Source organism: Macaca mulatta, chromosome 3, assembly GCF_049350105.2.
Source record: "Macaca mulatta isolate MMU2019108-1 chromosome 3, T2T-MMU8v2.0, whole genome shotgun sequence".
In the NCBI taxonomy this organism is placed as follows: Eukaryota; Metazoa; Chordata; class Mammalia; order Primates; family Cercopithecidae; genus Macaca; species Macaca mulatta.
The window spans coordinates 116,140,518-116,164,357 of NC_133408.1; the positions used below are offsets into that span (position 1 = coordinate 116,140,518).

At 35.6% G+C, this 23,840-nt stretch overlaps 1 protein-coding gene across 3 annotated transcripts; it reads right to left on the reverse strand.

The window, feature by feature from the left end:
- Window positions 1-1,173: 1,173 nt before the first annotated feature.
- TMEM106B (transmembrane protein 106B) lies at window positions 1,174-23,580 on the reverse strand. Of its 3 annotated transcripts, XM_002803370.4 has the most exons (9): window positions 23,358-23,489; window positions 21,094-21,159; window positions 19,725-19,943; window positions 16,242-16,305; window positions 9,909-10,068; window positions 4,451-4,591; window positions 3,831-3,880; window positions 3,148-3,201; window positions 1,174-2,415 (listed from the first exon to the last, which is right to left on the reverse strand). In XM_002803370.4, exons 3-9 carry the CDS (start codon window positions 19,939-19,941, stop codon window positions 2,277-2,279), a joined length of 825 nt encoding a protein of 274 aa, XP_002803416.1. In that variant the 5' UTR covers window positions 19,942-19,943; window positions 21,094-21,159; window positions 23,358-23,489; the 3' UTR covers window positions 1,174-2,276.
- Window positions 23,581-23,840: the final 260 nt, after the last annotated feature.

Sequence of the window (23,840 nt, forward strand, 5' to 3'; positions counted from 1 at the left end):
ATTTGGAAGCCCTACTAGAGATACAGGTGATTTTTGAAGTCACATAATTAAAAATGTTGAGACAAAAGGGGACCTATATCATATATAGACATAGATCATGTCAAATGAGAAAATGAGAATGATATAAAAAATACAAACAGAGGCCGGGCGCGATGGCTCAAGCCTGTAATCCCAGCACTTTGGGAGGCCGAGACGGGCGGATCACGAGGTCAGGAGATCGAGACCATCCTGGCTAACAAAGTGAAACCTCGTCTCTACTAAAAAAAAAATACAAAAAACTAGCTGGGCGAGGTGGCGGGCACCTGTAGTCCCAGCTACTCAGGAGGCTGAGCCAGGAGAATGGCGTGAACCCGGGAGGTGGAGCTTGCAGTGAGCTGAGATCCAGCCACTGTACTCCAGCACGGGTGACAGAGCCAGACTCCTTCTCAAAAAAAAAAAAAAAAAAAAAAAAAAAAAAAAAAAAAAAAAAAAAAAAAAATACAAACAGAATCAATGTATTAAAGAAGTATGCAGTAGTAGTCAGAAAATATAGCAGAAGAAAAATGAAAATGAAGGTTTTTTTTGTATTTATTTATTTATTTATTTATACTAGGAAAGGCCATAATGAACTTAAAGGACTGATTTGGGTTTAATAGTAAGGATGGCCTGAGTTAGCAATGAATTAAGGGAAGACTAGTGTAAAAAGAAAGAAAAAGCACATTCAACGAATTTAAGATATTCACTCAGGAAAACTTGGAGAAAATAATATGAAAATTAAGGGGAAACCTGAGTGTGTTTAAAGGCAGAATTAAACAAATAAAGCTTACGTTTTATGCTTGAGAGAGTCAGACTAATAAACAAACAGGCTGTTTCAGACCTAAGTTAGGCACTTAGGGGATGGGGAAAGGGAAACCTGATTTCTGTCACGAGAAAACAGAATGAAATTAATCTTAACCCACCTACATTTTTTGGTATCATCACTCCTACACTTAGTGATACATATTTTAAATGTCCCTAGAACTTGGCAAGTGAAAAAAAAAAATTAAATGAAAAATGATATTGAAAATATAAAACAGCAAAGTAAGTCAATAATCTATATTTGAATACAATTTTAAATAAAATTAAAACTAAAAGTAGAAAACTATAAAAAAGTAAGTACTAGAGGCATCATATTCCAAGTGATGTGCAAAGTGATTAAATTTCTAAATAGGTTTTATTTTGATATAGCCACCATCATTTAATGACAGGATTTCTTGAACAATATCTATCAAAAAAAAGTTTCCTTCTGTAAAACATTGATAAAATTGATAACTGGGTACCTAACAGTTGGAAAATATGTATACACCATTCTCTAGCATGAAAAGCAACATAAAAAAAATGGAGCATCAAAATAGTTCAAATTTATTTTATGCCAGATCCAACATGTAATTGGAACCTATTCCCAATCTATGGGTTTCTGAATTTCGTTTTCCTATTTATTGTATTTTTACGAGAAACTTGTTGTAATGAATCTGTACCACTTTATTTGACATTTACTAAAGCTGTACAAAAGCCATGCACAGTTTATTTACAGTATTGTACATTAAATGATAATGTTTGAAGATCACACAAAGATTTCACAAAACTATAATACAGAAAGACATGTGAAAACATCAGGAGCTTTCAAAATTTTAGGTATGGAATTTTGCAAAGATTATTTTGGCTTACAAGTGTTAGGCAATCACTAACTTGAAGCAAGTAACAAAAACATGCAGATGATTACAGCGTCAACAAATGAAAAGCTATAAATGTTTAGCTGAAAGCTAAAATATTGTGTAGCTGAAATACTACCATATAACAACGGGAATTTATAAAACAGGAAAAAAGGTTATTTAAAAGTCTTCCATGAATAATAGACTTTCAGTAATTTTCTATAAAAACATTCAGAAACTAAGTTTCTCAAATTATGTTTATCACCAAAATTATGTTTTCAGTAGTGACTGGAGCGATGACTTTTAAATAATTATTTATTGTACTATAGGGGAAGTATCAGCTTTTCCCTGTAGGGGATAGGTTGGAGAAGGAAGTCAAACAGTAAATTTAGATTCAAGTAAAAGATCCTAGTACAAATACATCATTAACACAGAGTGGAGAGTTACAAGAACTGCAGGTCCACATACTTTTAACTGTACTCTTAAAATAGAAGTGTAAACTTTAGGTTGGTTCAATTTAAGATCTCCTATTAGGAAATACCTCTTCACTGAGAGTGTAGGAAATATCAATAGATATTTCTTCTTTAAATCCATCTCTTCCAGTTTTTACTGTTGTGGCTGAAGTACATTTAAATATTCAGACTGCCCTAACTGATAAGTTGTGTTTCTTCCACAGTCGACATACTGATATCTCTCCTGGGATATCTGTTCAGAGTGGCCAAAGTATGTTGTTGTCACAGTAACTCTAAAAATAATGTTAGTGGGGAGAGACATTTAATAGTTATATTAGAAGTTTTTCCATAATGAGACTACTTTTACATATAAAAATTATCTCCTAGAAGAGAATATTTGATTAATGATAACTTAATATTGTGCACACAGTCCTCTTAAGGAACATTTCCCCAACAGACAACAAAAATGGATAGCTGAGTGAACCCTGTTGATATAATTACACATAATAAATGTAATATTTTAAGACAATTATCTTGTTAAAAATATAAAAGTTCATTATATGCTTAAAAGTGACCATGGTTCTCTTATCATAGAAAAAAAGGTTAATCAAATGTCAGCTAATGGTCAAAACACCAAACCTGTAACCAACAATGTTTTATTGGCTTAGATAACACCCAATTTACAAACCAATAATATTACTACTTCTTATTACTGTTAATGACTATTTATCAAGGGAGTAAGGAATTGGATGTGGGGCTCAGTTCACCGTATCCTTTCCATTTTCCTGAACTCTTGTGACATCCAGATTCACTATTTAGCAGTCATGTAGTATTTCACTACTTCTGTGACCAACCATTTCCTGATTTTTAAAGTGGGTGATATTTACTCAACCTCACAGCACTCTTGTAAGGCTTAAAACCCAACTGAGGTGGCATTTATAAAGATGTTGTGTGTATTATAAGCCAATGTTATAAATCTAGAATTTTGACAAGAAATATCTCTTTCAAAAAAGATTCGTACTTACTGCATCATGAGTACTATGTTATGCACTTTGATGGATATCAGAGTACAGAAATCACTGTTAAAAGAAATTAAAACGTGAACAAATACAAGTTATTACATTATAAATTATAAATTCTCCTTCCTATATTAAAGCTAACAGATGCTACCTAAGAATATATAATAAGCATTTATTGGTTGAGCATTTTCTATACTTCAAACAATGACTGATATATTCATGCCTTCTTACTAGAAAAACATGTATGTATTCACACCACTGCAGCTGCAGGGTTGTTTAAATGCAGGCTATAAATTACTTACATATTTTGCTCATCTTCTGAAATTTTGATAACTGGGTTGTTATTTACCCTAAAATTCTATATCTAAGCTTTCAAAAGATGGTGAAAATTTATAATTATTTTAATATAGTAACTAAGTTTAACATAGTAACATAGTTAACATAGTAACTAAAAATAAAGTGACATGGTATATATGACCCTAATTCTGAAAAATAAAAAAACAAATTTTATGTGTACATATACATGAATATTATATATGTTGAAAAAGAACAGAGAGGACCAGAAACCAGAATACTGCATAATGTACTCTTTTTGACTGATTATGGAAATTAAAAAATATGTATATTCTTAATACCTTATTTTATACATTTCATTACTTGATAATAAAAAGTTATAAATCAGAACTTACTACATATAACTCATTTCCTCTGCTATAACGGTAGGTACTGTGTAATCAATCTGTAAGGCAAAAGGGAAAAAAATCAATAGAGAACAGGATCAAAACATCAAATATTTCAGATATACTTCATAACTTCAAAGAATTAGAAAATTTTCTCCCTTTACAAGCTTGATTCTCAAAGATTTCATCTTGTAAGTCTACAAGACACTTTTCTTTTTCTTTTTTTTTTCTTTGAGACAGGATCTCACTGTGTCACCCAGTTTGGAGTACAGCAGTGCAATCACGGCTTGCAAGCCTCGACCTACTGGGTTCAAGTGATCCTCCCACATCAGCCTCCCCAGTAGGTGGGACGAGAGGTGCACACCACCACACTCAGCACATTTTTGTATTTTTTGTAGAGATGAGGTTTCACCATGTTGCCCAGGCTGGTCTTGAATTCCTGGGCTCAAGCAGTCCACCAAGCTCAGCTTCCCAAGGGTGCTAGTATCACAGGCATGAGCCACTATACCCAGCGGAGACACATTTTTAAATCAAGTTTTTGAGGAAATCCCCCACCTCCTTCAAGTTATATGATATACAAAGTTGATATTCATTTCACTCTTACAAGGTATTTCATGATTGAGTCTTACTTGTTTCATATCAAGTGGACCAATATGGGTTATGTTGTTTAAGCGTGCCTTTCCAATAACTGTTTTCGCAAATTGAACTTGGGCAGTGATGTTTTCAACTTCGACAGAATAATAGTTATTGTTCGTTATATTTAGTGTGTTCTACAAAAAAGGAGACAGAAAATGTACAAGTTAGCTAAAAATAAACATACAAATATGTATTTAAAATTAAAGAAAGTAACTTCAGCTGTGGCTATGCTTCATTAATTAAGAAAAAGAAAGTAATACCAAAATGTCAAAGAAAATTAAACCAATTATTTGGTTTTATGCATGAGTACTATGTATGTAATATGCCAAGAATAAACACATGATTCAACATTTAAAAAAACAGAAAATGTATAGTTTCAGAATATGGACAAATTAATGTCAGAAAATTTATTTGTGGCCTTAGCAAATGTTTAATAAAAATAATTTTAAGATTTAATCTACATTTTTACTAACTCAATATATATACATGTCTCCACAAACTTTATTAGTAAGCTGTTTGCTATTCTATTAAATATAAAGATGGTCATTTAAAATGTTCAATAGTACCTAAAATCATCTTTTTTGTTTAAAAGAAACTGCTATTTCAACTTATACATTAGTAGAGATTTACACCAGCTCATTATGAAGAAGAAATGGGCTAGATTCAAGTCTGGTTGGTTGGGGAGAAATGTGGTTACATCATTCACATGCTTAAGTAAGAACTAATAGCTGGGATCACCTTAGACATTTCTAATTTACAATTATCGTCTTAAATTACTGTAGAAAACAGTCATTAAAAAATTTAAAAATGTTAAATAAAAAATAACAGATATATAAAAAATCTAAAACAGTCATACCAAAAGGTATCATAAACAAAATCAGTAGACACTAAATGATAAATAGAAGAAATATTTGTAAGCATCAGTTATAATCTAGAATATGGAAAGGGCCCTTACAAATTGAAAAGACAAAACTGTAACAGAAAATGAAAAAAGAACAAAGAATATACATAAACAAATCAAAAAGGTACAAAGCTAAATGGCCAAAAATATTTCACAATGCTCAACTTCATTTACAGTTAAGAAAAAGGTAATTTAAGTAAAAATGGAATATTGCTTTAAATTCCTTGAACTAGTATAATTTATAGAAAGCAACAAATTCTATTCCTGGCAGATATGGGAAAAGGGTATATTTGTATACTGCTAGCAAATATGTGAAGTATTACAGCCATTTCATCAGTAATTCAGTCATATACATTAAAATTAGAACTATGTACAGACTTTGATCTAGCAATCCTACTTCTGAGCAACTATTCCACAGAAATAAAAACATTAGGATGCTAATGACAGTGTTATTTGAAATGGGAAAAAAAATCCTGAAAATAAAATGAATTCTATTCATAAAACAATGAATAAATTATATTAAGTCCTTATATGGAAAATTATGGAGCCATCAAAAAGAACCAAGCCAGATAATCAGGAAAGATTTTTACAAGGTATTAACAAATGTGAAAACCAAGATGTACATAAGTAAGTACTTAATAATATTTTTTTAAAATACTGATTTTTATAAAGCTGAATATGTGAGTATATATATACATGTTAACAGGAATATGGAGAAAGATATGAAAAGATGCAATATGGGATGAGTTGAAGGAGAGAAAATAGTTTTAGTAAAAAAGGATGAACGAATATGCTAGAGTCAGCAATTATATGCTTACATTTATGGAGTCATTTACGTTGGTATAGTCACAAATGTAAAGAAATTTCAAAACAGTTCTCAAACATAGTAAAAATAACCTTTATCTAAATATATAAACGTTTTAGCTGGTTCTTAATGTTCATGTCAATTTCATTTCTAGACATGATAGGAAAGATATAGTTAATTTGAGGTCAATGGATCTCCTGATAAGACCAAGGATTGAAATTTAGAAAAATCTTGGAAGTCTTTGTATATGCAAAATTATGCTGGTACCTGTCTTTTTCTGTACTGTCCATAAGTTTCATTAGAATATTTAAAGGATCAATGACATAAAACAGGTTGAGAATACAAATGCTTATGAGAATTAAGACAAAGAAAAAATAAGACAATAAATAAAAATTTAGTAATAAAGGTTAGACATTTGTTGCTCAGAGTAGTGAGAATTCATTTAACTTAAAAGATGAAAAGAGGTCACTGTAATTATTAACAAAGACCCTAAACTACCTATCATCTTTAATTGGCAAATATACTTTCAGGAATTTATCCTAAAGAAATAACCTGAAATGGAAACAAAGTTTAAGCATATAGGTGTTTTCTGAATATTTGTAATAGCAAAATTAAACATCCATTAAGAAAATGGTTGAATTAATTACAATATGATCACGGAAACGACTACACAAGACCATTTGACACGGGAAAATGTACTGTGACCTAGTTGAAATGTGCATTTGTATATATGTGAATGAGTGTGTGTGTATCCTTTACACATGAGAATGATTACATTTGTAAATGTATATGCATTGCTCATAAATATATGTATGTGGTAATAGTTCGACCTAGATAGAAGTAAAAATCTTTATACATTATAGTTTTCAAATGTCTTATAATGACAAATATTTTTGTAAGTAGAAAGACAAATGTTACTAAAGAGTAGTACTACTAATATGTATTAATTTTAAGAAAGCAAAGCAGTTCCATTTTCAAAATACTGATAATGTACAGAAAATTCAGCATCTTATTGTCGTCTAGTTAAACTTAATGTTCATCCAAATAATAATTTTATTTTTCATTTAATGTTCAATCTGTCTCAGTTTAAGTGGCAGTATTCCAAAATGTGAGAATTTCTGCATAATTAAAACAGAGTATGATATTCACATTTAAATATACTTTCTGGTACTTAAAAGAAAACATCACATGGCTTTTTATTAGTAGTACATATTTATGTTCTTTGACACTAAAAAAGGCTTTGGAGGTAGGCCAAAAAAAGTCTGGTCAATGTTTTAAACAGTGTACAAAAAAGAAAATATGTTCCTTGTTCCAAAGGGCTGAGAATATACCCAACAATTCCCCAGTTGTGTAAAACAATTTACAATTAGCATTGTGTTATAAATGTTTTATTCACATATATATATATATATATTTTCCTATATTGTTTTTAAAGAAAAAGCCCTTAAACTGGCAACTTTTGACAGAAAGCAATAAGGATAAATGGATCCACGGGAGTTACTTTTTCTCTGCAATTAAGTAGTGATTCCACTTTAACATAACATTCCGTCTCACTCACTGTCCCAACAAACCTCCCTCTTTCCAACCACCACTACAGACATCTCTACCTCAACCTTAATCATACCACTCACCTCTGCAAGAAAAAACAACTATCACTCTTCCTGGCAGATCACTGTCACTCAGATATATTTCACGGCTGGCCAATATACATCATCCCTTTTCCTAATTCAACAGTTAGCAAACCATGCTCTTTTCAAACAAATGTTAACATGTAAAACAGGTAGAAAACCTCTCTGAGCTTTTTGTTTGTTTTATTTTCATGAGTGGCAAGGCTACACAGTCCTTCCAAAAACAATGTTCTAAGAAACACACATTGTTTGCAAAAAAAACAAAGCTGGAGGCATCACTTCAAACTATACTACAAGGCTACAGTAATCAAAACAGCATGGTACTGGTATCAAAACAGAGATATACACCAATGGAACAGAACAGAGCCCTCAGAAATAATACCACACATCTACAACCATCTGATCTTTGACAAACCTGACAAAAACAATAAATGGGGAAAGGATTCCCTATTTAATAAATGGTGCTGGGAAAACTGGCTAGCCATATGTAGAAAGCTGAAACTGGATCCCTTCCTTATACCTTATACAAAAATTAATTCAAGATGGATTAAAGACTTAACTGTTAGACCTAAAACCATAAAAATCCTAGAAGAAAACCTAGACAATACCATTCAGGACATAGGCATGGGCAAGGTCTTCATGACTAAAACACCGAAAGCAATGGCAACAAAAGCCAAAATTGAAAAATGGGATCTAATTAAAGAGCTGCTCTACAGCAAAATAAACTACCATCAGAGTGAACAGGCAACCTACAGAATGGGAGAAAATGTTTGTAACCTACGTATCTGACAAACGGCTAATATCCAGAATCTACAAAGAACTTAAATAAATCTACAAGAAAAAAATTAAAAAACCCCATCAAAAAGTGGGCAAAGGATAGGAACAGACACTTCTCAAAAGAAGACATTTATGCAGCCAACAGACACATGAAAAAATGCTCATCATCACTGGCCATCAGAGAAATTCAAATCAAAACCACAATGAGATATCATCTCACACCAGTTAGAATGGCAGTCATTAAAAAGTTCGGGAAACAAAAGATGCTGGAGAGGATGTGGAGAAATAGGAACACTTCTACACTGTTGGTGGGAGTGTAAACTAGTTCAACCACTATGGAAGACAGTGTGGCGATTCCTCAAGGATCTAGAACTAGAAATATCATTTGATCCAGCCATCCCATTACTGGGTATATACCCAAAGGATTATAAATCATGCTGCTATAAAGACACATGAACATGTATGTTTATTGCGGCTCTATTCACAATAGCAAAGACTTGGAACCAACCGAAATGTCCATCAATGATAGACTGGATTAAGAAAATGTGGCACACATATACCATGGAATACCATGCAGCCATAAAAAAGGATGAGTTCATGTCCTTTGCAGGGACATGGATGAAGTTGGAAACCATCATTCTGAACAAACTGAACAGTGAGAACATCTGGACACAGGGTGGGGAACATCACACACCGGGGTCTGTGGTGGGGTAGGGGGATAGCATTAGGAGAAATATCTAATGTAAATGACAAGTTAATGGGTGCAGAACACCATCATGGCACCTGTATACATATATAACAAACCTGCACGTTGTGCACATGTACCCTAGAACTTAAAGTATAATTAAAAAAAACCACAGGGCATTTTCACATATGCTAATTTACAAAAGAGAAACCAGTCACTTGTATGTAATCTTTAAAGCTGATAAAGGAATGGTCTGTTAAAGGTGGCAAAAACTGCATTTCCCAAATACAATGAAATGAAAATGTTACATTTATAAAATCTATGAAATCAACTATGTCAACACTTTGCTAGAAGTTATTCAGAGTCAAATGTTGAAAAGTAAATTGTAATACCTTTTCTCTTTTTAGTTTATTTTACCCTCCTAAAGACATTTTCAAATGCTAAATGATTCTGCATATACAGAATTGCCAGTATTTATTATTGCTATTTTTAGCAGAACCAGAAATGGTACTGAAGGTCAATACAGCAAAGGCATACAGAAAGCACACTGACCAGTGTCACATTTAGCAAACACCTCTTCTCAATGGGGACAAAGGTGCTGCTTAATAGGATAAAAGAATGAAGTTAAACATTTTTAATATAAATTTATACTCACTGTGATATTTAAATAAATTGTACGCTTCTGAACATCATAACTGACATATGCTGATTTTACACCAATGTATTTCACGTCGATAGAGCGAGGGAAAAGGAAAAACACAGCCAATCCGGAAAGGAGCAGACAGACAAACACAGAAGCCATCACATACAGCTTTCTGAAAAGGAAAAGAGGGTATTTAAGTACATGTGCATCAAGAATTATATAATGTAACACTCGAGAGGATATGTTCAATTTCCCCCGTATATTAGCAGCAACATACATTAAATGTTACCAAATTTTCACATTTGAAAGTATTGGGTATCGTTGAGTCTGAGTACTAAGTGTTAAGATGTTCCCTTCAAAAGATGAAATCGGCGGCAGGCTGTGGCTCATGCCTGTAATCCCAGCACTTTGAGAGGCTGAGGTGGGTGGATCACGAGGTCAGGAGTTCGAGACCAGTCTGACCAACATAGTGAAGCCCCGTCTCTACTAAAAACACAAAAATTAGCCAGGCGTGGTGATGTGTGCCTGATATCCCAGGTACTCAGGAGGCTGAGGCAGGAGAATAGCTTGAACCCGGGAGCCAGAGGTTGGAGTGAGCCGAGATCGTGCCACCGCACTCCTGCCTAGACAAGACAGCGAGACTCCCTCTCAAAAAAAAATGGAATCACATTTTTGAACACTGAAATTTTGCGCTTAAAAGCAATAGAACATTTACTTTAGTGACTGCCAGAGCAGTTTTCACATTAGAATCAAGTTGAGGCGCTTCATACAAATACACATTTCAAAACTCCCTCTGAATTCACTGAAGCGGAATTTTTACATGAGTTTTGCCATTGCATGATCCCCTAAAGTGACTGCTCATCAGAACCATCTTAAAAATAATGATGGGGAAGGGAGAGCATGAGGACAAATAGCTAATCATGCTGGCTTAAAAACCTAGGGGATGGGTTGACAGGTACAACAAACCACCATGGCACACATTTACCTATCTAACAAACCTGCACATCCTCCATATTAAAAAAAAAAAAATGACATAACCACATGCCTAATAAATGATTCTTACTATAGTCTCTTTTTTGAGTATTCTCATCTCAAAGTACTTATGTACTCAGTTTTTAAAATATTTTTTACATTGATCAACTCTGCTTTGAAGGTGTTGTTACATTTCTTTTTTTAATCAAAAGATATATTACACAGGTATAAGACAAGGAAGAAACTAAGCCTTACATGCCTTTGACATTCTTCTAACTCTCCTGAAATGTATTTCTTCCTTTTCTTGCTCTTTCCAATATGTGTAGGTAAAAATTTCCTCTTTTCAAGGTTAACCTCAAACCCAGAGTTCCAAAGGACTATTTCCTGTCCTCTCTAATATACAAGCCCTTTACTGGATGCCTACAACATCCTTTTTTATTTGAGTCTTGCATGACAATTATTTCTTATTTTCCTTACATTCTACTTATACAAAAATTTTCCATTTTATTGTTTCTTCCACTCTCTCTTCGCCACCAATTCCTTTCTAAATGCTCTGATGGATTTAATCTTTGTATGTATTACAACAACTATTAAAGTGCCTCCTGCAGATATTTTTTAAATATTTCTTAGTGTTTTAAGCCGCCCAAGTTAAGAACAGAGCAAACTGGTTTATTAAAAAACAAAATAATATAAGCAAACACAAATTTGCTAAATCACTGCTATGAAGCCCATACTGTTGTCTTGAGCAAACAAAGTAGTTCCCACTTACTCATTCTGGACTCTCTCAACCTGAGTAGGGTAGTGATCCCCACTGAATTACCTAATAGGAAATTTAAACACGTTTATAGTATCTACAATACACCAAAATACATAAAAAAGCATAAGAAGAATTTAACATCATAATAAAATCTGAACTTTGTTGGATTTTCTACACGTTAGGGTTTTATTTTTAATTACTTATAGGTGGGTGAATCCATCATAATCTATTTAGTCCTTAGGGCTTATGAGTCAGTCCTAGTTGTGAATAAATGAATCATGTTCTAAATTACTCTGTATATCAAGGTTGTAGCCATAACAAACATTATTGAACCTGAGTAGGACAATACAACAACATTTCATGTAGTATTTCATTCCAAATTGAAAAATTGGCTAGTTTACTGACAAAATATATGTCTCCATTACAAAATTAATTAGCAATGATTTTTCTTACGGCTCTAGCGATAGCACCCAAATCCTGGGAGTTATAAGGTGCTGATAAAGTTATGAAAGTTGTGTGGTATATGTGCAATCAAGTTAGAATTCCATTTTTGCCATTTCCTACCCACAGTATTTAACGCAGTTTACTTCTCTTCCACTTTAAAATCCATGTTTGAGGATTAAATGACATAGCTAAAGTATACAGACAAAAGCAACTGATAATTTTCTAATCTCACCACAACTCACTTAATTTGTAAAGGAATAAGGACCCAGAGTTGTTCCTAAAATATTATAATTTTATTACAAATTGAGAAACAACTGTTCTTGGCCTTGTGTGAGCTCTGAGGACTATTCCCTCTGCTCCTATTGGGTAGTCTTTCCTCAGCCTCAAGTATGTTCCCCACACATATATGTTGACCAGGACACAGCTGCAGTCTTAAGAGCACCCTCTGCAGCTCTCTACCGTCTGGTACTCAGCCCTGCAAACTCTAGTCAGCTTGGTTTTCTGGACACTCAGATCCACCTCCTCAATTGAAGAAGACCTCTGAGCTCTGCCTGGGTTGGTTCCTTCCTTGTGCTGCAGCTTGGAACCTTCCTCAGACAGTAAGCTGGTACAATCACAGGGCTTGCTGGTGCAATTATAGGGCGTATCTCCTTTGTTTTTGCTTTCTCAGGAATCACTGCCCTGTGCTGGCTGATGTCCAATGTTGGAAAATATTGTTTACTATATTTGTCCATTTTTTTAGCGATTTCAGGTGGAAGTATTTCAGGCATTATTCTATTTGGGTCAAAAGTGGAAAATTCAATTTCTTTGATTTTGTATCTCTTTGCTCTTAACGCTAAAAATCTTGCTTCCTAAGGGATTTACATAATTACTTATTTACATATAAAATTTCCAAATTACACCAAAGGTACTCCTAATAATACAACTATTAAGTACAGTTTAAAATTTATTGTGATTTTCTTTGCCATTTGGAACACAACTTACTAAACATCTACAATCATAGCACAATGTTTTCAAGTCACTTAAAATCTTTCAGTTTTGTTAGTGTCACCAATTTCATATACAGTTAGAATAATGTTTCCTTTTATCTCAATATTTGGCAGTTACTTTCACTTTTGATTTCATCTTTAATGTAAAAAAATATGTACACAGACACACACACACACACACTCTTGCTTATCCACTCCCTCTTTCAAATTCCTTCCCAAACTCTGAGGGGAACCAATTCTATTAGATTTGGTTTATCATCCCATTGTTTTATTTGATTTGGTTTTATCCGATTTTCTACACTTTAGTGTTTTATTTTTAATTACTTATGGGCGGGTGAATCCATCATAATCTATTTAGTCCTTAGGGCTTATAAGTCAGTCTGTTTGTGTGTATATGTGTGTGGGTGTGAGTGTGTGGTGTTTTCAAAGAAAAACATATTCTCAATATCGCACTGTAGTAAAATACTTCTTCCATTTTATCATTGTGTACATGTAATATCTCATTCCATCAGTCCTCTATTATGGGTATTTACATTGTTTCCAGTTGTTTGCTTCTGCAAACATTGGCACAATGAATAATTTGTGCAAATACAATTTACTATATTTGACAACTATCCTTAGAATAAATTTTTCAAAGTAGGATTTCTGAGCCAAAAAGTAAATGCAGATGTAATTTGGCAAATAACGCCACATTTTCATTCACTAGCAAGGAATGAATATACTTGTTTTCAGTCACTACTGCCAACAAAGTATGTTGTCAACATTTTGGATTTTTGCCAATGTGACAGAAATGGCATCTAAGTGTAGTTTTAATTTGCATTTCTATTATGAGCAAGATTGGACATCTTTTCAAATGTTTAAAGGTCATTTGCATTTCTTTTTTGTGAACTAGCTGTTCATAGCTTCTACTTTGCTTTGGAGGTTGGCCTTTTTCTTCTCAAATTCTGAAGCTCTTTTTAGAGTAAGGATATTGGCCCTCTGCTGTGATATGATTTGTAAACATTACTACTCAGTTTGCTATTTGTATTTTGACTTCAGTTAAGGTTTTGTCTTCATTCTGTAAAAGTTTACTTATCAAATTTACCTTTTCTGCATTTAAAATCATAGTTTAAAAAGTTCTCCCACTTTTAGGTTTTGAAGGGATTCATCCTAATTTCCTTCATATTCATATCTGTTTATACGTTTTGTAATAAAAGGTCAGACTACTTATAAAATCCTTGGTTCGTTTTATTTTCCTGATTAAATACATCACTCCACTGCTTATCTGTTTGAGGCACTGTAGTCAAGCAGCAGCATGTCAATCTGATTTTCTAACCTTTATAAATTAACTGATCCTTTTGCCTGGGTATTTAGGAGTTTTGCTGTTGTTTTCTTAACCTTAAAGTTCAAGAATTTCACTAACATGGGTTGATTTTTTTCAGGATTGTGATGTCTTTTCAATATGTAGGTCTCTGTGTTCTTGATTTAATGTTTTGCATTTGTTCAGTTCTATTACTTTGGTTTTCTTCTTCAGATGCTCCAATTACACACATGTTCAGTTTATTTGACTTTTAGACATTTGTTCTCAAATCGTTTACATTAATTTGTTGTGTATGTCTTCATTCCTCCTGTTTATGTTCTATTTCCCTGACTGTACTTCCAACGTATTTGTACTTGTGTTCTTCCAGTTTTGTGGATGTGTTTTTCTTCTAATTCTTTCCAGAGGTCTGTAAATTCTCTTTTCACATACTCTGATTGTTTAGTTATCTCATTTCTGAGCTTCTCAATTTCTGCCTTATGCTGTCCTGTTGTAGCTTCTATATATAGTATTAAGTTAAAGTGTTCATCTGCTCTTCTCACATGCCTTTATTAAAGTGTCAGTATTTTGCTCAGCTTACTTTCTTCAATTTCTTAAAAAGTATATTTGTATAATGCTTTGTTGCGATCCTTTCCAGTTGCTCATGTTTAAATGAAAAGAGCTTTTGTACTTTTTTTTTTTTTTTTTTTTGAGACGGAGTCTCGCGCTGTCACCCAGGCTGGAGTGCAGTGGCCAGATCTCAGCTCACTGCAAGCTCCGCCTCCCGGGTTCACGCCATTCTCCTGCCTCCGCCTCCCGAGTAGCTGGGACTACAGGCGTCCGCCACCTCGGCCGCCTAGTTTTTTGTATTTTTTTAGTAGAGACGGGGTTTCACCGTGTTAGCCAGGATGGTCTCGATCTCCTGACCTCGTGATCCGCCCGTCTCGGCCTCCCAAAGTGCTGGGATTACAGGCTTGAGCCACCGCGCCCGGCCCGAGCTTTTGTACTTTTAAGAAAAGGTTCCATTTTTGGTGATGGAATATGCCAGCGTCACTTTGCTAGCTTCACTGTTCAAGGGATACATCCTCTGTTGACATACAAAGTATTTGAAAACATGGCCTCCATGTGTATTTATCTCCACAGTTTTGAGATGATCTCCCTAATATCTGAATCTGTTCTCTCCTTCATTCCTAACTCCTGTCCTGTAGACACTGTTTTCTACTCAACTTTTTTCTTGAGGATATGTATCTGTATCCTTTTCCAAGAATTTTTGTTTTGACATTTCCTAAGGTCGCTGAGGATTTAGGATGGTCCAGTTCCTTCTGATCTTCTTGAAGATGCTTAGTACATCTCTGTGGTATTTTTGTACTTTCTCCAAGCTACAGCATGCAAATCTTGTCATTTTTGCAGATTATTCTTGGAAATATTTGCTGGGTGCCTCTTCTTTTGGGACAAAGTATTTGCTTTGTGTATCAGGGCTCATAGGATCCTCAGTAACTCTCTTTTTGCTTTCCTTCACAACCTCCACACAGCTGCTAAGCCAGCTGGGGTCCCTGTTGTCATCATGTTTAAATACCAATTTTTATTCCGGGGTTGTGGAGCATACCTTATCCAATTTTTAATGAAAATTTTATGTGAGTGTATGTGTTTCCTACTGCTATTCTAGATCTATTTCCATAGATTTGAGAAGATAAAGATACCATACTGCTTTCAAGACCTTACCCTAAACAGAAATTCCTTTTTTATTTGTCTGTTTAAGGATACAAAGCATATGATGACATAATTTAACAACGTGACAGCATTTTTCCTTTTAATAGTTTTAACTAGAGTTGTTTATACATAATTTGAAAAAATACAAAAAACAAAAATAAAACATAAAACACTGCCATGTTCTTAGAATCACTTACGTTCTTCTTGGCCTTAATCTCTGATCACTATACGGAATCAATGCCACCAGTTGGTTTTCTTGCCCTAAACGTGAAAGAAGTAGGTTTAGAAATTACTATGATTAGTTAAAAATACAATGGCTCCCCATCACAATCTGGTTTGGAAAGACCAGAATATCATCTGGCACTCATCTCTTTCCTTTAGTAAATTGCTAAGTCTTCAGAAAGTACACAGCAGAAGTTCTAGAGAAGACAGTGTGTTTTTTCATACCTAGATGTCGAGCTTAAAAAAAAAAATTGTAACAAATGAGGGCTCCATTACTTTTTCTCTCCTGAAAAAAAATTTAAAAAGTCTCAGCTTTCAGAAGAGCTAAATTTACCAGGTCTTCCTTCTGCTTCACTGTTGTCCATTAAGACTCTGATTTGGTTGTCTGGATGATAAAAGAAGAAACATATTGCTGTCTCCCTTTCCTGAAACCTCTATCACTGCAGAGCTTCTGACATTGTCCCCCTCAAAAACCAAAACTGGCTTTTGAAGTAGAAGTCTCAAGCTTTAAGAGCCCCCTACATAATGAGTCTTCCAGGGCCCTTTCAGGTCTCACCCCAATTCACATTAAAGTCACTTCAAAATCCATTATTTCTTTCTTGGGTTGAGCTAAATCCATAAGTTTAAAGGATAAACGGACCTTTAAATGCCAATTTTATAAGCTTATTAGAAGTTGGCCTATTATATTAACTATTAAGGTACCAGATAGTCAAGTTATCTTTAAAAGCTTTCTAAAATGCTTCTGTTATTTCCCTCCAACACTTCTATACTCTTCCTCTCGTCTGTGCTCCCCCATCACACCCATATATAATTATACAAAATTATACAAATACATACAATATGGATATCTGCATTTTTGTGTGTTTACATATCTCACCTTGTTTAGCGGTATTCATTCGGCTAAAACTACAACCCTGGCTAAAACCAGCCCTCTGGCTCCTGTGCGTATATCAACACAGCTAAACATGGACACAGAAAAATACACAACTGGTTTCATTTTTGATCACTCATGTCAAGTAGCACTCAATGAAGTCAACAATCATACTACATTTCCCAAGTTCATACTCTCAATCTGACTCTCCAAGACCACAATTTTATAACTTCAACTCTCTTCAAATCTTTAATATCTTCTTCGCTATCCTCATTCTTAGTTCATTATATGATAAACAGAAGATAATTTCTACAAGATTTACTATCAGATCTATCCACGTAGCTGCTTCTGTGTCCATACTTTACCTTCTCTTTTATTACCAAGAATAAACTACCCGTGTTTACAACTTACCTTTTATAGAAAAAAGAGCAGCTCTTTGCTCCTGTGCAGCAGATCTGCCCTTTCATCTGTTCAAGAACATTACTCCAATAATTCCTCTTATCTCCTGAATTACCAGTGTTTACAGATAATTCTCATCAGCATACAAGTGTCTATTATTCACTCCATCTTATATATATACATATATTTTAAAAAATCCTCTCCTGACCTCACAGCGCCTTCTAAGGACCACCTCTCTTCTCTCTGCTATGGAGCCAAACTCCTCAGAAAATCTGTTTTCTCTCTATGTAACATCTTCTATGCACTCTTGAGCCCACCCTATACATGCTACACATGCCTTTACCAAAACTGCTCTTTTAAACTCTCCTGTGGCCTCCATGTCACCAAATCCAATGGTCAGTTCTCAGTCTTCACACTACCTAATCTATCAGTAGCATCCAACATTTGGTAACTCTTTTCTCCTTGGTACGCTTTCTTCACTTATCTTCCATGATACCAGACACAGTGATTCCTCCTCTCTCGCTGTTCTTTCTCAGGGTCCTTTGTTAATTCTTTCACTGACCTTGATATGCCACAGTGTCTCAGGATTCAGTGCTAGGGTCTCATTTTGCTATCTGCACTGATTAGCTTGGTGCTGTCATCCAGCTGAGCTTTAAGTGTCATCTATACATTGATAACTTGAGGCTGGGCCCTGCAATTTAATTCCTGACCCTTATGATAACTAACTGCCTAATGAACATACCCATTTCCATGTCAAATAGGTATCTCCAAATTTACATGTATAAACTTGAGCTCCTGAACTCTCCTGTGACATACACACTCAAATAATATTTTTTTCAATTTTAATAAATTGTTACTACATTCTTTCAGTTGCTCAAACAAACGACCTAAAAAAACAAAAAACTCTGCAGTCATCCTTGATTTCCTACTTTCCATAATCTGTATCCAGGTGGCCAAAAAAGTTTACTAGTCACACCTCAAAAATGTAACCAGACTGGTAAAACAGTACTCCCCTAACCCCTGAGTCTGGTGCATTAATCCCTTCAACTACAATAATTATTTTATTCTTAAACAGCTATTATCCCTGTGAAGATAAAACCATCATACTCAAAGGCCAATGCAAATGTAAACTTCAATTCCAACCCACAGCATTTTTAAGACTCTGGTATACTTTATACTTTCATTTTGTCCTTTTTCCCTCTGGGTGTCTCCAGGGTCACATATCAACTTTCACCAAGAAGATAATGAGAACAGCATAAAGTATCTTTATTATTTCTACTTATTGCCACTGTTCCTAAAGTAACTTATAAGCAGCACATAGGGGATTATTTCCTTCTGACGTCCCCTGTGATATATCACAAACAATTTTTTTTTTTCAATTTGGCTTGTTTTCACATACCATCCCTCTTCATAGAGTTTCTTTTAGAAATAACTGATTACAGCACAGGCAGCTTATTCTTCTTCTTTAGATAATGAATTAAAAATATTAGGTTGGCCAGGCGTGGTGGCTCACAGCTGTAATTCTAACACTTTGAGAGGCCAAGGCTGGATGATGGCTTGAGCCCAAGAACTCATCATCATCCTGGGAAACATGGGGAAATTCTATCCTTATTATTAAAAATAATAAAATTTTTAAAATAACATGAAAGAATAAGCTTCCTTACACATTAATTCTGGCTGGGCATGGGGCTCAACTGCTATAATCCTAGCACTCTGGGAGGCCAAGATGGGAGGATTGCTTGAGGACAGGAGTTCAAGACCAGCCTGGCCAACAATTGCGAGATCTCATCTCTTAAAAAAAAAAAAATTAGGTCAACAAATTACTTAAATTGCTTCTAACATCAGATATAGCAAAGTAGCAAATAACTATGATGTCATCTCTATAGATGCCAAATAGGACTAAAAGTTTTTGTTCACAAGACAGTGAATATCTGTTATAATAGTAGAAGGGAATGAAAAAATATTGGAGGTAGTGAGGTGGTTTTCTTCACTGCTTTAGGAACCTTAATTAATATTTTTTTATTTGTTTCTTTTGCATCTTTTTGCCTGAAGATAACTGATATGATGTTTCAACTTTAATTCTAACAGTCTTCTAAAACAGGTGGTTCCTGAGACCCATAGTTTTTATAATATTTGAGCAAATTCCTGAAATCATTATTTAAAGGGAAAGCAATGCAATAACACATACCCCTAGGAATTCTTCCTGTTCCCTGACAAGTAGGGCAGGTGACACTATCTCTTCCTGTAAATTCCACATATGGAAACTGAGAGACATCTCCATTTCTTCCATCTTCATTATGGACTTCACTATTAACCAATCCATTTCTCATATTTTCAGATGTGACTCCATCATAAGCATCTTCTTTGCTTGAATGCAAAGGCAAATGAGAAAGAGACTTTCCCATGTCTAAAGAAAAATAAAAATCTTACAGTAAACTTCAAGGAAAAAAGTACATTCAAGAACTCTATGAGATATTTACACTAATTAATTTAGAACAGTAAAGGAAGAGTTAAACTCTGTAAAATATCTGAAGGGACTTATTCTGAGCCAAATATGAGTGACCAAGGCCTGAGGCACAGTCTCAACAGGTCCTGAGAAAATGTCCTCAAGGTAGTTGGGTTACAGCTTGATTTATACATTTTGGAGACAGAAATTACAGGCAGAGGCATAAATCAATACATGTAAGGTATACATTAATTCAGCCCAGAAAAGCAGGACAGTTTGAAGCAGGGGTGGAAGGTTGGGGGGTATCCAGGTCATAGGTGCAAAGGTGGATTTAAAGATTTTCTAATGGCAATTGGTTGAAAGGGGTTAAACTCTACCTGAGGAGTTGAAGTCAGCAGAAAGAAATGCTTATAGTTAAGACAAGGGAGGAGGTTGTGGAAGCCAAGGTTCTTATTATGTAGATGATGCCTCCAGGTAGCAGGCTTGAGAGAGAACAGTTTGTAAATGTCTCTTATTACACCTTAAAATATTCCAGGCTCTTGGTTAAATCTCTGCTGGATTAAGGAAAAGATCTGGAAAGGAAAGGGGATTCTGTACAGAATGTGGATCTTCCCCACAAGAGACAGCTTTGCAAGGCCATTTCAAATAAATATATTTTGGGGTAAGATATTTTGATTTCTTTCAGGGCCTGCTATCTGTCAAGTGATTCTATATTAGAGTCAGGTTGGGATTTGATATCTTACTGCTACAAAGAGACTCTTTTGTTAGTTTTAAAATCTCTGTTTTCATCAATGCTGGTCAGTTGTGCCTGAATTCTAAAGAGAGGAAGGTATAATAAGGTATGTTCAATCCCCTCCGCCCACCTTTTCATCATGGCCAAAACCACATTATTAGGTTTACTTTGGAATGCCCTTAACAGAGAAGCAGGGTCCACTCAGTCAGTTGGGGGGCTCAGAATTTTATTTTTGGTTTACAGAACAAACTTTAAGAGAATGTTCAAACTACCTTTTGGATTAGGATAATATCCAATCAAAATAATGTCTGAAACAAAGGAGTCATTTACTAGAGTCCAGAAGTGTTTTAAAGAAAATAATGTGAAATGATATCCTACCATGCTTATGATGAGAATGGGCTTTCAAACATTAACATTTGACAAAAGTCTACATCTGCAGGTTCTCTGAAAAGAAACATGCAGGTTTCATTTTCCTTAGAATAAAATAAAAATACATTCTACCTTTTAACCAGTTGGCACTAAAGGCAAAAATTGCTTTGGGTAGATGATAGCTAGGTATTTGATGTATATGTCCAAGTAACTTCAAAACAGTACGTTTCAGCCTCTGAAAATTCATGCACCTTTGTGATAAATACAATCACCACTCTTCCATCCTTAAATTTCTTGCTTTAAACATTTAAACACTTGCAACAACAATAAAAAGCCCCGAAATTCCAAAATCATGCAAGTTTTTTTCATTCAGCAGTTGACAGAGTTAAAATTATGAAGCCAGTGTTCCAAAATATTAAATATAATTTACAAAGCAGCAAAATTTAGAATACTAACTTCAAACTTTTAGGATGAGAATATTCAAATAACATGGGAAAATTAAATACACATGTAAAAATCTAAGTAGAAATAATTAGGACTAGTGCCTACACAAAAATAACTTCTGCAAGTAGATAATGAAGTAACTTTATACTTAAGGTCATACCCTTTTAAAGCTGAAAAGAACTTAATAGTCATACAATACACCCTGCTGGCATTTTCCTGCTTATAACTTGAGAAAAAATAAAGTGAAAAAGTAAAACTTAGAAGTAACATAATTCTACTCCTTCTAAATTTGATATGTCTTTTATCGGTTCCTAAAAATAGATTACAGACATTAAGACAGATAGTATTTCTTTCAAAAATTCTCACTTATTTGATTAAACAAAACAGATACTCCAAATAAGTCAATTCATCCTAGAGTATGAAGAAACTTTTACTTTTTAGAATTGGCATGCCTGATGGGAGGTTGCTTGGTGGGTACAATGTGTGTTGCTCCAGTGTTGGATGCACTGAGGGCCCTGACTTCACTAGGAGGTCGTATATCAATGTAGCAAATTGCACTTGTAGCAAATTGCCCATGAATATATATACAAAATAAATACAAAGATAAAAAAAAAAACTCGCATGCCATCCACTTGTTGCTGTCAAACAGAATAAAAAAAATATACAAATGGTGTGCAAACGAAACTGTAAAATGCGATTTTCACTCTTTAAAAAAAAAACAACTATGTATTTATAAAAATAATTGCCCACATTAAAAATACAAATGATTTATGACTTCTAAAAAATCATTGTCTTAATTTGGCTCAATGACACAATACCCCGGTCAAATCAACACCTGCCAGCCACAGGTAGGTTAGAGAAGACTTAACATCACTGTCCCCACACAGTGACCTTGGGGTCTATGCGGAACACTAGATGAACTGGGATCACTGGGCCTTACCAGCAAGGTCTTAAGGGCACCCTTTCAGCCTTAGAGGCACCCTTTCTGGGATCTCAGTCAACACAGCCAGGGTGTAAGCTGCATCTTACTGGAGGGCGTTGAGAGAAAAGACACAGAAGGGAAAACTCAAGTGGCTCTCCGTTTGGGCCTGTTTTCTGTCCTAATCTAACAGCTGCCGTGATCGATTGTTTTAGGTAGGTGTTTGGACAAGTGCTAGACTTTGTCAAAATCTGGGAATCCCTTGCCTTCTCTACTAGATTTTCCTTAGAGAACTGACAAGTTTAACCACTTTTATTCTTGGAGACTCAATGGTTTAAAAAAGGGGTGCTAGACCCTCTTCTCCAACCTCTCGGTGCTCAATGTTATTATAGCGGTTCCTTCCTTTACTGAAAGCCAACATGGATATCAGACTCAATTTGGAGAGAAAAAATATATCACAGCACTCCAATTTAAATGGCTCCTGATCGTCTGTGCAGACACTGGTTTTAGTTCTAAAAGGGCTTGAGAACGAAGGAAACCAGCGCCTTTAAAAAGCTCCATAAACAATACCTAGCACAAAGTCTACTCTGTAAAGCTGAAAAATAACATCCCGGCACCACGGCAAGAAAATTCATCAACAGCAAAAGCAAGAGAGCCACCTGGCGCTCAAGGGGTGAGGGCCTAGAGGCAACCCAGAGGCCGGGCTTGGGCCGAAGCCCGGGTTCCCTGGCTGGGCCTCAAAAGAGGCGAAACAGCACCTCGATCTCGAGCCCTGAGCGCCGCCGTACCTGCGGCAGGCCCAACACCCAGGCGGCCTCCCCTCCTCGTCAGGCCCGGCTGAAGCCGCAGCACAGCCGCTCAGCCCCGCTCCGGAAGGGGACCTGGGGACTGCACGTCCGGGGTCGCTCACCGGCACGCGGGGCGCTGCGCAGTCCCGGGCTGCTTCGGCGCTGACAGGGCCGAGGACAGGGTCACGGAGTCCACAGTCCCGGGAGCCGGGGGGTGGAGCGACCGGCCTGGAGCGCGCGGCCGCCGCAGAGCTGGGACGGGGGAGGGGTAGAACAACGACGGCATCAGCAGAGGCCAAGCGCCGCCGTAACCTGCTCCCGCGCCTGCGCACAGTGCTCCCGGAGGGGCGGGGGAGCCACTGGCGTGCGCCTGACGCATGCGCCCTTCTTCCTCCTGCTTGAGCCCTTAGGCACAGATCGTGTGAGATTGTGCGCTCTCCAGGTTTCATTACCTTGGTGTCCCCCAGACTTCAAAGTAAAGTGTGTCCACTCTAGCCACGGATTACCTAGGAATAGTCACTCTTCCTTTTTCCCATGTCAGACCATTTTCTTTTGCAAAGGGGAAACATGTGCACCATCTGCCTCAGCTTTCAGCTGAGCAGCCT

Bases quoted from the DNA above. Each gene is read 5' to 3' on its own strand.
- TMEM106B (XM_002803370.4), bottom strand. From the start codon at position 19,941: ATGGGAAAGTCTCTTTCTCATTTGCCTTTGCATTCAAGCAAAGAAGAT. The intron at 16,306-19,724 runs GTATGTGTTATT...TTTCACGTTTAG, and splicing joins AACAGGAAGAATTCCTAGGG to GGCAAGAAAACCAACTGGTG. The intron at 10,069-16,241 runs GTAAGTGATTCT...TTTCCTTTTCAG, and splicing joins AGATTAAGGCCAAGAAGAAC to AAAGCTGTATGTGATGGCTT.